This window comes from Ruditapes philippinarum, unplaced genomic scaffold, assembly GCF_026571515.1.
Source record: "Ruditapes philippinarum isolate M1 unplaced genomic scaffold, ASM2657151v2 ctg19613_1_1_1_1, whole genome shotgun sequence".
Lineage (NCBI taxonomy): Eukaryota > Metazoa > Mollusca > Bivalvia > Venerida > Veneridae > Ruditapes > Ruditapes philippinarum.
In genome coordinates, this window is record NW_026860274.1 from 1 (window position 1) to 15,320 (window position 15,320).

The window sequence follows — 15,320 nt, forward strand, 5'->3', positions numbered from 1 at the left end:
AGAAAAACAAGGCCCTAGACTTTGGTTTTTTTACCAATTTCATTATCTAGTAAAACAGAATCAGCCCAATCTGTCCATTGTTGACCCGAAAAACAGCGACGGACTATCGTCCAGGGTCGCCATTTTCCTTTTCTATTTCTAATTTCGGGAATAAACCGAACGTGACGTCACACTCGTGAAATTCCGATTAAGAACATCGCTTACAACACTAACGAAATATAATTGAATAACGCATTTATACTAAATCTTATATACAATAAATGTTTCCAAATGCATATAAGAAGAACAAACGACACATACCATTGATATATACACGAAGTTAGATGAATAAAAATAGAATATTATTGTTGTTTAGTTGTTGAAGCTGCAATAAAAATGGCATCAGTTACAGACGGTAAAATACCGGCTTTCTTGTTTACTATGTGAAATAACGCTTAATTAAGTACATAATTGCTATCACATCCATAAATATATGCTACCCGAACATATTTTGGTATTCTAATCCTTTTGAATTTTTTATAATGAGCTAAATAGATGTGTGTCATATGTTTTCGCGAATGAATTATTTATTGTAAAAGAAAAGTATCTACATCAATCACACTTTACAAACTCGCTTGCATGATTTCAGTCGGCCATATTCCCTAGCCACGAATGATAACTCATGTTTCCCTGTCTAAAACTCCGCCAAATTATTCCCCTTTTAAATTAACTTAAGAAGGGACCTTTTCTAAAGACTTTGTACTTATTAATTCGATTTTTTGTCAAGAAACTGAGATTTTTTTCAATAACCTTATATGATTTATTTTCTATCTATATATGGTTGCTATGGTAAACATATGAGTTTTGATGGTAAACAAGGAAATTTTCTGGACAGAAGTAATCTAACACAGCGTTCCCCTGCTAACTAACTAGCTGTCACCACATGTAAACAATATATTAAATGGGAAAGAATATTGAGATATTTGTTTGACGATCAGCTGAAAATGCAAAATATTAATATGGTGTAGTTTCTGTGTGTTGTGACATTATGCTCATATTTTCATAGTCAAGTTGAGCTAAATTGACTTTATATTTCAAAAGATTGACTGTTAAAATGGTGTATGACCAACAGTTGATATTGGAAAATGTTCAGAATAAAATTATAAATCTGCATAAAATATAAAAAGACTGCCCCACTCTTTTTCTTAATTGAGCATTATAGGTAAATTCTTAAAGATATTTACAGAAATTTTATTTGGATCTGTGCATCATTTACTGTTTATGGGAAGTAAATTATTAAATTAAAAGGAATAGGCCTTTCTCAAATTATATGCATCAGGGTTCATCCGGAAGGGCGATTCAGGCGAAAACTTCGCCGTGTATATTCCAATTTCGCTCTTCCGATTGATCAAAGAGAAGTCAACATCGCCGATAAAATCTTAATTCCCAAATAGTAAATACTTAGCGATGTAAAGAGCAGAGATTGTATCCGCCCATATGACGACCGCTAATTATCATTATCCAATCAGAGCGTCGCTTTATACTACCCTTCTACCTGTAAGCGAAGCGATAGACCGCCTACTCTAAACAGTAAATAATGAGAGCATCGGCCCGAAACGGTATAATTTGTGTGATAGTTTTGCGAGTTTAATACGGGATTTGGCGATAATTATACATTGTTTTTTCCCCGATTATCTAAACACGTGCAATCTTCCCTAATTGATATACACGATGCACTTCGATGGTGGGTTTTTAACCCGAGTAAAGGCGATGTGCAATGGATTTTTCACGGCTATACAATTAGAAATAATCAATTTCATTAATGATCAGCGACCGGATTAAAAACTTAATCATAGTTTTGAATGATTTCAGTCTGTTAACATCAATTTTTACTGCAAAATTGTTATGTCGCTCACGTCATGGCTACAAGGCGAAATGCCGAAACAGAGCAGTAAGAAAGATACTGATTCTGATAGTTACACGTACGCGAAAATTTAAGAAAGCCAATTCGCAAAAATCTTGCGATTGGTATGTTGTAGACAGTGGGGGTGTTTGGCATTGTTCTCTTTGTAGAAATGCCAAATTTAACACAGTTTATGCACGTGGGCAAGACATCCCGACTAAACTACATATCGGTCGTATATCATGTAACGTATATAACAACAAAATTTGTCAGGAAAGAAGTGTTCTTATTGTTTCAATATATATATTTGTTTTAATGTCGTAAATATGACGCTCAGATTAAGATTTATCAATATTGTAAATTTTAAAAAGCATTATTTATAAAGATATTACCGAATTTAACATTTCATGAAAATAAAGGGAGGTAATTAGAAATTAATTTTCTACAATTTCTCAGTCAATTTTTTCAATAAGAAATGAATGTATGTAATTTTAGTGATCAAATATAATGTGCACAAATGTTTGCAGTACATATTTTACATATTCATTGATGTTTGAAAATTGTTTTATAAGCATAATTATACGCATATAAATGTGACATTACAATACATAGATCAGGAGATTAGGGGCCTCCGTGGCCGAGTGGTTAAGGTCGTTGACTTGAGATCACAGGTCCCTCACCGCTGTAGGTTCGATCCTCACTCGGGTCGAAATCTTTCATGTGAGGAAGCCATCCAGCTGGCTTACGGAAGGTCGGTGGTTCTACCCAGGTGCCCGCTCGTGCCTGAAATAATGCCCGAAGGGGCACTTGGGGTCTTCCTCCACCAATAAAGCTGGAAAAAAATCGACGAAAAATTCTCGGCGGGACGCTCTAGGATGGCCCGACTTGAGTGTACGGTCGCCCATATGGGCTTTCCGGCGGCGACCTTAAATAAACGCATTAAAAAAAAAAAAATAGATCAGGACTTTGAAAGAAATTTCTGTTACCAGAATAGAATAGAATAGAACAGATGTTATTAATCAATATCCAATGTGACTTCATCTTCTAATAACAGTGAGGAAAGTAAAAAATATGAAATTAATTTTATCATCATATCTTTTCTTACACATTATTATCAACAAATGTACATAAAAATATATAAACACATATTTAGACACATATTTAGAGAAAGCTTATAAATAGCTGATCAATAGATATCAAAAATAATTTTTTATATTCATATTTGCAGCTAAAGAACATTTAGATGCCATTGCCAGATCTACTACTAATTAATCTACTTTTAATTAATACTACTATTAATCAATCTACTATTAATTAATAAACTGGAGAAATATTATAAGTGATGTTATTTGTGTTTATATTATAATTAAAGGATGTATAGCCATGCATGTTAATGCATACACATTGGGTTGTTTCCCTTCTCCCTAATTTTCGCGAGGAAGTCACTTCTCCCTAAAATTTCCCCCCAGGATGAGCCCTGATGCATACTTTACATTCCATCACCAGAGAGAGGCTAACAGGGCATGAATGTAAACAAATAATGTCTGACCTGATAAGCCCTAGTGTGTTAAACTTACTGGGGAAATCTCATTTTTATTCCACTCTGTTATTCCAATTCTAGATATAATTATACCATTACTTTTCATAAAATACCTAAGGATGTGAGTTTAACAAGGGAAAGGATTGTGAAAATAAGATGGATGAAAGAACATTTCAAGGTAAAATACCATATTATTATATATTGTTGTCTTCTTTTTAAACCAAGCTACTTAAGTTGTATTACTACTTACATTAATTACTCTCATTTCACATTGTTTTAAATGTTTCATTTATATAAACATAACAATATGTTTGTTCATGAATTTCATTTAAAATATCACACTTATAATGATAACATTTAAAACATAATTGCTTCAGAATCTAAATCAATACCATTTTTAGCTCGACTTTTTTTTTTTTGAAAAAAAAAGTAGAGGTATTGTTATAGTCAGGTCGGCGTTGCCGTTGCCGTTGCCGTTGCCGTCTCCGTTGCCGTTGCCGTTGCCGTTGCCGTCCGAAAACTTGTACCTGGATCATAACTTTTTTATTTCTTGGTGTATTGTCTTCATACTTGGCCACAACAACCCTTGGGACAAGACCTTTCAGTAGACCACACTAACCTTGACCTTCATCCATAAATGACCTTGACCTTCAAGGTTAAAAGTCCAATTTTTGCTTGTTCATGCTGTTATTGGCTGTTACTTTGTTATTTTTGAATGGATTGTCTTCAAACTTGAACATAATAATCTTCAAGGATATCCCTTAAAAATAACCAGTCAGACCTTGACATTCACTCATCAATGACCTTGACTTTGAAGGTCAAATTATTGAAATTTTCATTTTTTTGGCTATTATTGGCTGTAACTTTGTTATTTTTGAATGGATTGTCTTCAAACTTGAACATAATAATCTTCAAAGATAACTGTTAAAAATATACCGAAAGACCTTGACCTTCACTCATTAATGACATTGCCTTTGAAGGTCAAATTATTGAAATTTTCATTGTTTTGGCAGTAACTGACTGTAACTTTGCTATTTTTGAAGGGATAAACTTCATATTATAACAGAACATTCTTAAGGACCAGACCTTGTTGTTTATCAAACCCAAATTTGCTTGGGCTCTTTAATGACCTTGACCTTGAAGGTTATATTACTGAATTTTCTCAGATTGTGCATTTATCGGTGTGTGTGTATGTATAGTATATGTATTATATATAAATATATATATAAATGTGTGTGTGTATATATATACATATATGCAGGTATATATATATATATATATATATATATATATATATATAAAATAAATATATATATATATGCATGTATATATATATATATATATATATAGATAGATATATATATATATCAAATATATATATATATATATCAAATATATATATATATATATATATATATATATATATATATATATATATATACATATATATACATGTATATAATTGCGTCATGTTTTTCTATTTTTAGAAATTGCGTCATTTTTTCTATTTTTAGAAATTGCGTCATTGTTGCTTTTTTTAGAATTTGCGTCATTTTTTTTCTATTTTTAGAAATTGCGTCATTGTTGCTATTTTTAGAAATTGCGTCATTTTTTTCTATTTTTAGAAATTTCGTCATTTTTGTTCTATTTTTAGAAATTGCGTCATTGTTTCTATTTTTAGAAATTGCGTCATTGTTTCTATTTTTAGAAATTGCGTCATGTTTTTCTATTTTTAGAAATTGCGTCATTTTTTTTCTATTTTTAGAAATTGCGTCATGTTTTTCTATTTTTAGAAATTGCGTCATTTTTGTTCTATTTTTAGAAATTGCGTCATTTTTTCTATTTTTAGAAATTGCGTCATGTTTTTCTATTTTTAGAAATTGCGTCATTGTTGCTATTTTTAGAATTTGCGTCATTTTTTCCTATTTTTAGAAATTGCGTCATTTTTTCTATTTTTAGAAATTGTGTCATTGTTGCTATTTTTAGAAATTGCGTCATTTTTGTTCTATTTTTAGAAATTGCGTCATTTTTTCTATTTTTAGAAATTGCGTCATTGTTGCTATTTTTAGTAAATGCGTCATTTTTTTCTATTTTTAGAAATTGCGTCATTTTTTTCTATTTTTAGAAATTGCGTCATTGTTGCTATTTTTAGTAATTGCGTCATTTTTTTCTATTTTTAGAAATTGCGTCATTGTTTCTATTTTTAGAAATTGCGTCATTGTTGCTATTTTTAGAAATTGCGTACTGTTGCTATTTTTAGAAATATGCTTAATGTTTCTATTCATATATATACAAAATATATAAACAAAACTAATGTGACAAGACAGACCAACTAAATTTATAAAAAGGAAACATCAATATATGTTCAAACCTTTCTATGTTTGCGTTTAGAAAAAGTAAAAAGTCGAGCGTTGCCCCCGCCCGGCGGTGGCTCTTGTTATACTAAAAAGCAATAACGGTTATTTTATGTACTATTTCAGATCAATATTTTGCAATAGTTGCTCGTTTTGAAGCATTTCACACAATAAGATTAACAATCATGGACATAAATTCATATATGTCTGAAGAGAACAGATGTACCCTGTAGGTGGTTCGACTGGAGTAATAATCAACAGACCAGTAAGATGAACACTAAAGAAGAAGATTTCATCACCAGATGAAAGGTATACACAAGACTTAATTTTTCATTTTTTACACATAAACAAAGTTCAGCACCTGTAAAAAAATATATGTGCAATCAAAATATAAATTGATATATTCTAGAAATGGCATAATTCTTGTTTCCACTTCTAAATAAAAGGTATATATTTTTCAGGAATTCCACTGGTAACAGTCATGAACACAAATTGACAATTGGTATTTGAATCGCCTTTAATTGTCTCTTCATGGCAGTGGCAAGAAACTATCAAACAGTTCAAAGAAAAATTACAGAAAACTAAGGAAGAAAACAAACAGTGATATTGAACGTTGGATACATACAAATTTTCAAATGCTGACAGTTGTATATTTTGTAATGTTATACAGGATTTCCAACAAAATTTACTATATATTCATTACAGTTTTCAATAGGAAAAACATTAAGAGCGTTTATTATGATGCAAGCAAAACAATCAGCTTGACTGGCGAAATGTTTTTAGCATATTTTAAAGGACCATTATTTTGTTCAGTTTTGCGCCTTGAATTTAAATAAAAACTTTAAAAGAAATCATCGCATTACTTTGTTTTTAACATTATACTTTGTTACATATATGGTGCAGGGAATATGTCAACATGTTTATTACATTTAATATTTTGTCCTCTTATTGAGAGAATATGTCTTGGAATGTTATTAAAGAAGTGCTAAAACTCATTGCTGCCTTTCCTAATACCCTTCAACTGCAAGATATTGCGCAGGTTTTCTGCGAATGTTCAGTCCCCTATGTACATGGAATATTTGGGGTTGGTGGGTTCAGGCAACATCCTCTGGAATTGCCGTGTTCCCTAATGATTTGTTATATACCAGCCAGTTAAGGGTTCCAACAATATGACCACATAATAAAAGTCGAACTAACTGGAAAAGTGCAATAATCTAATGATACTTGAGCTTTGTCTTAAGATTTGACTGATATTTGCAATCAAATGATTGTATTTCGTTATATACTAAGTATTTTATACTGTAATTAATTAAATAGTTGATAATATATAAGTTTTACGTTCCTTACTTAGCATGAAATGTATTTTTACATTGCTGTAAACAACATCATGTGTTATGATACTGAAAATCCATTGAAATGTATAAGACAGGGGTGTCATGTTTAAACAAAATATCATTTTGATTTGATAAGGCTGTCTGTAAAATTAACCAGTTTCTAGAGAGTCATACAGATTTCTTTTGATTTTAAATACAAAGTGAATAAAACTTTTTTAAACTTTTTTTTTCAATAGCTAAATTTAGGGGAAGTATGGTACAGAATTCAGCATCCAACTGTTTACATCTATTATCAGTTAATTGCTTAATACACTCTTGACCAACATGTGTTGAGGTTAGCAATAAAATACTGATAACGCAGATAATGTCTATTTAAGTTGCAAAGGGTTTTAACCTGATATTTATACTGACAAAGAATATTAGAAATTACTTGGAATTATCATAAACTTTAATTGACTTATCAGGTCTTGTATGTCCTTCACTGTATAAAGTGTAAATTAAACCCATTGTTGATTTATTTATCTCCAGAAGATATTTTTTAATATTAAATATAGTACTCAACAAGTATGTAGCAAACAGAACATTATCAAGATCTCTGACACTGTAGAAAAATCTTTCGGCGGCCATATATTCGTTATATGTTTACATAGAGCAGATACCGCAGCTTGCCCTGTTAGCCTCCTTCTGAGAAATCTATGAATATGTATGAGGTAATATTAAGAAGGGTCTATTATTGCATAATGAAAACTTATTTTGATATTTACATGTTCACTCACCATATACCCTTGGATGGGCATAATGTCACTTTAATTTGTTTGACTGATATATTAGTTGTAAAATCCATGTACACTAAGTGTAGTAGCAGTCGGACACATGATGCTTCGGTAGCACTCCACAGTTAATTTCAAGTTCTTGCCGTCAATGTCCTGCAAGCAATACGTCTATTAATTCTGATACCAAACTACACAACCTGGAAAAAGAAAACACATTTTGTTGAGAACATATATGACATAAGATTGCAAATCTACAAAGAAATTATCCCATCTACAATAGGCAGGCAGTCAAAAAAGTTGCAATTCATTCCGTTGAAGCCCAAAATCTACAGTGGCCCGAGACCCAAAACAACACATTTCGTCCCTCTGGCAAAAAATACCTGCAAATATACAGGCTAAAGGAACACCATCTCTGCTTTAGCAACTCCCTAGGCCATCCTTAAAAAAATGTTTGTTTGCAGTAACCCAACCCAGAATTTTCAAGGTTGGTAGGTAGGCCGATTTTTTTTTTTTTTTATTGAACTGTACTCCCAAATAAACATGGAATTTAAAAATGCTGGACAATATATGCTTTGATAATCTGGTAAAAATTAATAAATTGATAACTGAATTCTAATTTAATAAGACTTACATTTTATTTCTTCTATTAACCTTTAAAAGAATGAAAACAAAGCACAAGGCATAATTTTCTGATTCCAAAAATTTTTTTTTTATCCAGACCATGAAAAAAAATTTTGAGTAGGGGCAAATTTTGTGAGTCGGTCGCGTTACTGCAAACAAACTTTTTTTTAAGGATGGCCCTATACATGCAAAATATCACAAAGAAACTGGTGCTCAACCTTGTAGATTTTTTTGCTACTGCTTAAAGTTTGTACCCTCCTGTAAAATGACTGGTTTTTACCGTGAATGCTGTTTAAAAGCAATGTTTACAAAAAATGGCAGCCTTGACATCTATAATCAACAGCATGTGATTTATGATCATATTAGATGTCACAAAAACAAATTTCATGCTGAAAATTCACTTTAAAGCCAACCAGTTACATAAATCCAGAATATTCACTATATCCAAGATATCCTCCCTGGCCATTCGAAGCTGTGGCTTACATTACTGTGGTGTGCTACCTTTTCGTAGCAACCACGTTGAAAACGTGAACGGTAACTGAACAAGACATGACAAAGCGCATGCTCAAGCGCTGACTTCCGCTCTATCGAAATACTGCATATACATATAGCGAAAGTTCGTAAGTGAATCATATTGTAATGAAAGCAAGTAAGGCCAATGTAGCCCAAAAGTCAGATAAACAAAATGGAACAGGCCTTTTTTGACATACTTACAACACCGCCAACACTGTTAAAACTGGGAAAAGTCCAAATTTGAGAATTTTTTAGTAACTAATTTGAGTAACTCAAATTCCTGAACACAATGAATAAAAAAAATAGCTCCTATTGATAGTGTTTATATTTACATTTTCATGAACACAGAAAGTACAAGCAAGACCTCAATCCCTACAAGGGCTGTAGCACTCTTAAATAACGTGTATGCCATGTATATAATTTTAATAAAAATCACATTAAAATCTTTTAAAAGTATATGAACAAAAAACCTTAGTTAGCAGTATGCAGTCATTGAATTTAAGATTTTGAATTTACTGGCCCGAATTCCAATTTTGAATTTATTCTACTAAATATTTAACTAAATTTTCTTAAAATTTGACTGGCCGGAACTAATTTTCACTGGCCATAGGCCACCGGGCAAGTGCTAAATTCGATGACTGAGTATGCTGCCATCTTGGGCAAAGGGCCAACTTGGCCCTACACCAACTCAGCAAGGGTCAACTCTGTCATCTATAAAAAACCTTCTAGGATATAGATTTTATGAAATTATCTTTGTTCAATAAGAAGAGATAACGTTGTCTTAATATAATGATCTATAACTCAATTTTTACCACTTTGCGAAAAACACATTCAAACATTCAAGATTGATTATTTCAGTTGTCCTTGGGTGATTTTAGAAATAAAAAACAGGAAATGCAGGATGATATGTAGAATATGTATATTGAATCATAAAATGTTTGATCAATCGATTATTGAATTATTTACAATTTTAAATTCCGGTATAAACTATTTGATTTTTACACTTGATTTAATACAGGACAGAAGATATTGTTAATCAAATTAGATTAAACAATGAAAAATATGATAAAAATAAATAAAAAGTAGTAACAAGTAATATATAACTATGGACCAAGTTGACTCTTGCCGAGTTGGTACAGGGCCGAGATGACTGGGGGGGGCCAAGTTGATCCTGCTTCATGGACTGGTTCTATATCTGAGGTATATTTATATTTCAGGTTGCTTTTAAAGAGCATTTGTAATCAAGACAGTGACTCACATTCTCATTGTAACATGTATGATGTAGATTAAAAGTTTTAAAGTGTAAGCTATCATTCCGTCATTCCGTCCTTACGTCATCATCAGTTTCCGTTCATTATCTTAATAACCATTGCACATATTGAACTCAAATTTGACATATGGATATGTCATAAGAAAATACAGGTCAAGTTTGAAATTGGTCATGGTTCGATGATTTTTGGCAGAGTTATGCCCCTTTTACTTTGAAAATAATATGAAATTTTCAGTTTCTGTTCATTATCTCCCCAACGGTACAACACATTCAACTCAAACTTGACATATGGATATGTCATGAGAAGATACAAGTCAAGTTCGAATTTGGTCATGGTTCGATGATTTTTGGCAGAGTAATGCCCCTTTTACTTTGAAAATAATAAAAAAATTTCAGTTTCCGTTCATTTACTCCCCAATGGTACAACACATTCAACTCAAACTTGACATATGGATACGTCAAAGGAATGCGCAGGTCAAGTTCAAATTTGGTCATGGTTCGATGATTTTTGGCAGAGTAATGCCCCTTTCACTTTGAAAATAATATGAAATTTTCAGTTTCCGTTCATTATGTCCCCAATGGAACATCACATTCAACTCAAACTTGACATATGGATATGTCATGAGAAAATACAGGTCAAGGTTGAATTTGGTCATGGTTCGATGATTTTTGGCAGAGTTATGCCCCTTTTACTTTGAAAATAATATTAAATTTTCAGTTTCTGTTTATTATCTCCCCAACAGTATTACACATTCAACTCAAATTTGACATATGGATATGTCAAAGGAATGTCCAGGTCAATTTCAAATTTGGTCATGGTTCGATGATTTTTGGCAGAGTTATGCCCCTTTCACTTTAAAAATAATATGAAATTTTCAGTTTCCATTTATTATCTCCCCAACAGTATTACACATTCAACTCAACTTTGACATATGGATATGTTTTTGGAATGCGCAGGCCAAGTTCGAATTCGGTCATGGTTCAATGATTTTTGGCAGAGTAATGCCCCTTTCACTTTAAAAATGATATGAAATTGACAGTTTCTGTTCATTATCAACCCAACAGTGTTACATATTCAACTCAAAATTGACATATGGATATGTCAAAGGAATGCACAGGTCAAGTTGGAATTTGGTCATGGTTCGATGATTTTTTTGGCAGAGTTATGTCCCTTTCACTTTGAAAATAATATAGATACATCTTAGGAATAAGCAGTTTAAGTTTGAATTTGGTCGTGGTTCAATGATTTTGGACAAACTTATCTTTCCTGAATGTTGGAAAAATTTTGAACTTTCAGTTTCAGCACTCATACTTTTGTGGAAATGAATATAGCCATTATTTTGGCTACAAATATGCAATATGCTATTTTCAAAAGGTTAAGACTGAATAATTTCAGTGCCTTGAACATTGTATAAAAATGGTTTGTGTTAACATTGAAAAGTTTTAAGGGCTTTGAACTTAGAATGAAAAAAATAATTTGTGCAAACAAATTTGGAACTAAATATTATAAAATTTGAAATATTGGCTGCATGCGGGGGCATCCGTGGCATGATGACACATTTCTAGTTTTTCTATAAATTGTTAATTTTTCTTCAACTGTTTGGCAAGGGTTATTTTGCAAACAAACATTTATATACAGTCAAATAACCTGTCAAAAAGATTTATAACAAATTTATAATACAGCAAACTTCCTTTCTACAGAAAAAAGTGAGATTTCTTTATAAATATCTGTGTCCATAACAGTTTATAAAGATAAGTATTGTACATATCTGTGGTGGTGGGGATATTTTTCAGAGTCATGTGTGTTCTTTTACCACAAAATCAACATCATGTTGATTTCAAACTGAGACAAGTTATTCCAGCTTTCTCCTTTTTAATTTAGAAAAGAAATTTAGGTTTAAGATTTGAATGTTTACAGAATTTCTGAAAATAATCTTCTATATACTTTGATATTTCATAGGTGGTTTTGTGATCTGATTGGTGGTTACTGGTAAAATTATCTTGTGGCTCTTTTTGATTTACATTTACACCCTCTTTTAAATTTTTTTGCAGATGAATTAGAAGATAATACTAGTAATATTATGCAACATGTCTTATTGATAACAATATGATTTAATTATATTTTCAGATGAGGTTATAAAGAAACGTCTTCTTATAGATGGTGATGCGGGCAATGATGAAAAGAGATTGACAAGTCTGTTGAAAACATTCATTCGCTGGTGTAATAGTACTGATGAACCTTCTAGTGATGAAAGGTAACACTTTAATATCTACTGTGTTCAAAATCAGTATCAATTTAGGTACAAAATTTTATACTCTGGGAATACACTTAAGAAGGGGAAATATGTTTTGATTGGTTTGTCAAATATGTCATCTCTCACTGTTTTTTTTCTCTACTTTGGGAATGGTGCTGGTACCAAAATGCGTTATTTTGACTCTAAATTGGGAATTTTTTTTTATGCATTTTTTCAGCTACAAATAAGATGAGTCATCATAAATAAAGACAGCTAACAGCTTCCACTGTCCATGTAGAACTATTGAGTGGTGATTTATATGAATATGTTGGATTTAAATGATTTCAGAGAAATCACTTGGCCTTGTGGAAATTTTGAACAGCCATTTTGGGAATTTAAACATTGGAAATTTGAAATTTTAATGTCTATTTTCTATTGGGAACAGTACCGATTTAGGGTAAAAGTTATATAAAGAAAATAAACACTGTCTCTTCCTTGCCTAACCAATAACTTGATAAGGTATAAGTCATGATTTATGAAGCTTGGTAGGAACATTGCTCATGGCACCTATTGATTTTAAGATCAGTAGATCAAAGATTAAGTTTCCAGTCAAAGACATTTCGTAAATCTTGTACTAGTCACATGTATTGTTTAAAAAGATATATTTTGTGGACTGTTCCTTATACAGTTACTTGAAAATAACATCTGGAAAAGAGTTGAATTTTGTTTTTATTCCAAATTGCACTTCCACAAATATGTTGCAAGTTCTGCTTGGGTCAGTGTTCTTGCCGAAAGGCACCTGAGGTCTTTGTCTATTGTATCATGCAAGTCTAGGGGAAGTATGATATTGTTTGACTCAATTAGTTCAAAAAATTTAGTAATTAACACACATAAATATTAATTAATATTCTGTTTATTACATAATCAAAATAAGGAAAATAGAATCCTTTGTTCATTGAAGTACCTGTAGTGTATCATTAACATAAGCTCCATTTTATGCTTTTACTTTTGTATAACAAAAATTTTATTGAAAGGCTTTATTTATTATACTGCATTGTAGTTTATGTGATAAATGTGATACAGGTATAAGTGATCTGATTTTTTTATTTCAGTCATTTGACAGTTCAGCGTATGTTGGCCACATTGGCACAGAGCGATCATGCTATACAGAAATCTTCTCAAGTTTATAGAATGAACCTTCTGGAGCAAGAAAATTATGAAACTCTAAATAAACAAATAGGTATCACTGATGTATTATTAATTTATTATTATACTTAGTAGTAGTTAACAGATATGTTTCTATGTGATATACATTGTAGTTATTAAGAGGTATAAAACTATCTTGGGCTGTTTGTAATTGGTAGAATATTTGTTTATATATTGATAAAAACTATACCAAAATACCTAAATTGAAAGAGTGTTTCAAAATGTCTAATTAAGTGGTTTAGTGCATGCAAAATTATCGCTTACGTTTTTCAAATTTGTGAATTGAGATAGTTTTTGTAAGGAGAAGTTTCATTCTGTTTTCATAATTACAACTCACATGTGTTTAATATCATTCAAAAAAAAAAATTTCAAGGTATGACCATAAGAATATGCAGAAAAATAAACAACACAATTTGACCGTTTTTCAAAAAATTGTAATATATTTTGCTGGTTATAGCTTTACACTCAGTGGAAGAGTGATTAAAGCTACATGCCTCCAGATAATCAAAAATATTTCAATAATATCAATTTTAAAAAATATTACTGTAGAAATGTTAAAGGTTCAAGTAATAATTGACATGTTATATGTGATTAATGACTGATTTTTTTTAATATTATGACTATATTTCTACTGCTTTACTAACGTAGTAAGGGCTTTTTTGCACATTTTTACCTCATTTTAGTAATTTACGTGAGTTGTAAGTGCAAATAATTTGGTGTAAATTGCTTCCTTTTGGTCACTACACATTATTATACGTTTTCACATATTTCAAAAATTTTCATGAAAAAATAGCATAAATCTGGAGGCGTGCTGCTTTAAGGTGTTTGACTTCAAACAATTTGCCCCTCATCGTGGGTTCCATTCTTCTTTCTGTCATGTGAGAAAGCTAAGCAGCTGAGCTATTACAAAAGGTCAGTGGTTCTACTCCAGTGCTGACTTGTGCATGGAGGGCAGGTCTTCCTCCACCATTCAAGTTGGAAAGTAGCCATATGTCCTTAATATTAATTGTGTCTGATAAATCTTCAACTTACTATGTAAAATAATTTTAGAATCCAGAATTGAAGAAGCTGAACTGAAAATAAAGGAGTCAAAAGAAGAATTAAAAATGGCTAAACAGATCAGGAAACACAGACAAGGTACGTTGACTCCAAAATCTTTACCATTCATGGGATACTAATTATTGTGACTTTTGTGACTTAAATTAAAACTTTCACTTATAAACAGAAACAGTTTAAATGTTTTGAGTAATTACAGTTTGGCAGATGTAGCGAGCACAAGGCATAAAATACCTACAGTAGTCTGTCTCACACTTTCTACTTAGGCTTATACTGTATAAGAATGATTTCATAGAAATGTTAATCAGTACTTACTTTGACCTTCAGAGTAGGATGCCCTTGCCAAGGTCATTTATAGAAATGTTAATCAGTACTTACATTAAACTTCAGAGTATGATGCTCTTGCCAAAGTTATACAGCAACAACCTGATAGACAGGATACCACCAGGTACGAGATAGAGAATTTTCTTTCTAACCGCCCACCGCTTAGCACTCCCATACAACCTATTATGTATATGATATGAAATGGTACTTTTG

At 31.5% G+C, this 15,320-nt stretch overlaps 1 protein-coding gene and 1 long non-coding RNA gene across 2 annotated transcripts; both read left to right on the top strand.

Moving 5' to 3' along the window:
- Nucleotides 1-257: 257 nt before the first annotated feature.
- Nucleotides 258-15,231, top strand: LOC132759484 (THO complex subunit 7 homolog; the record flags this gene model as incomplete). Its single annotated transcript, XM_060751261.1, is given in 5 exon segments — nt 258-394; nt 12,416-12,542; nt 13,634-13,761; nt 14,778-14,864; nt 15,174-15,231. Coding segments are annotated over 5 exon segments (419 nt in total), but the record flags the coding sequence as incomplete, so codon positions are not given.
- Nucleotides 3,369-7,835, top strand: LOC132759483 (uncharacterized). The gene is made up of 3 exons (XR_009629721.1): nt 3,369-3,600; nt 5,903-6,085; nt 6,238-7,835. It is a non-coding gene; the product is annotated as an uncharacterized LOC132759483 (long non-coding RNA).
- Nucleotides 15,232-15,320: the final 89 nt, after the last annotated feature.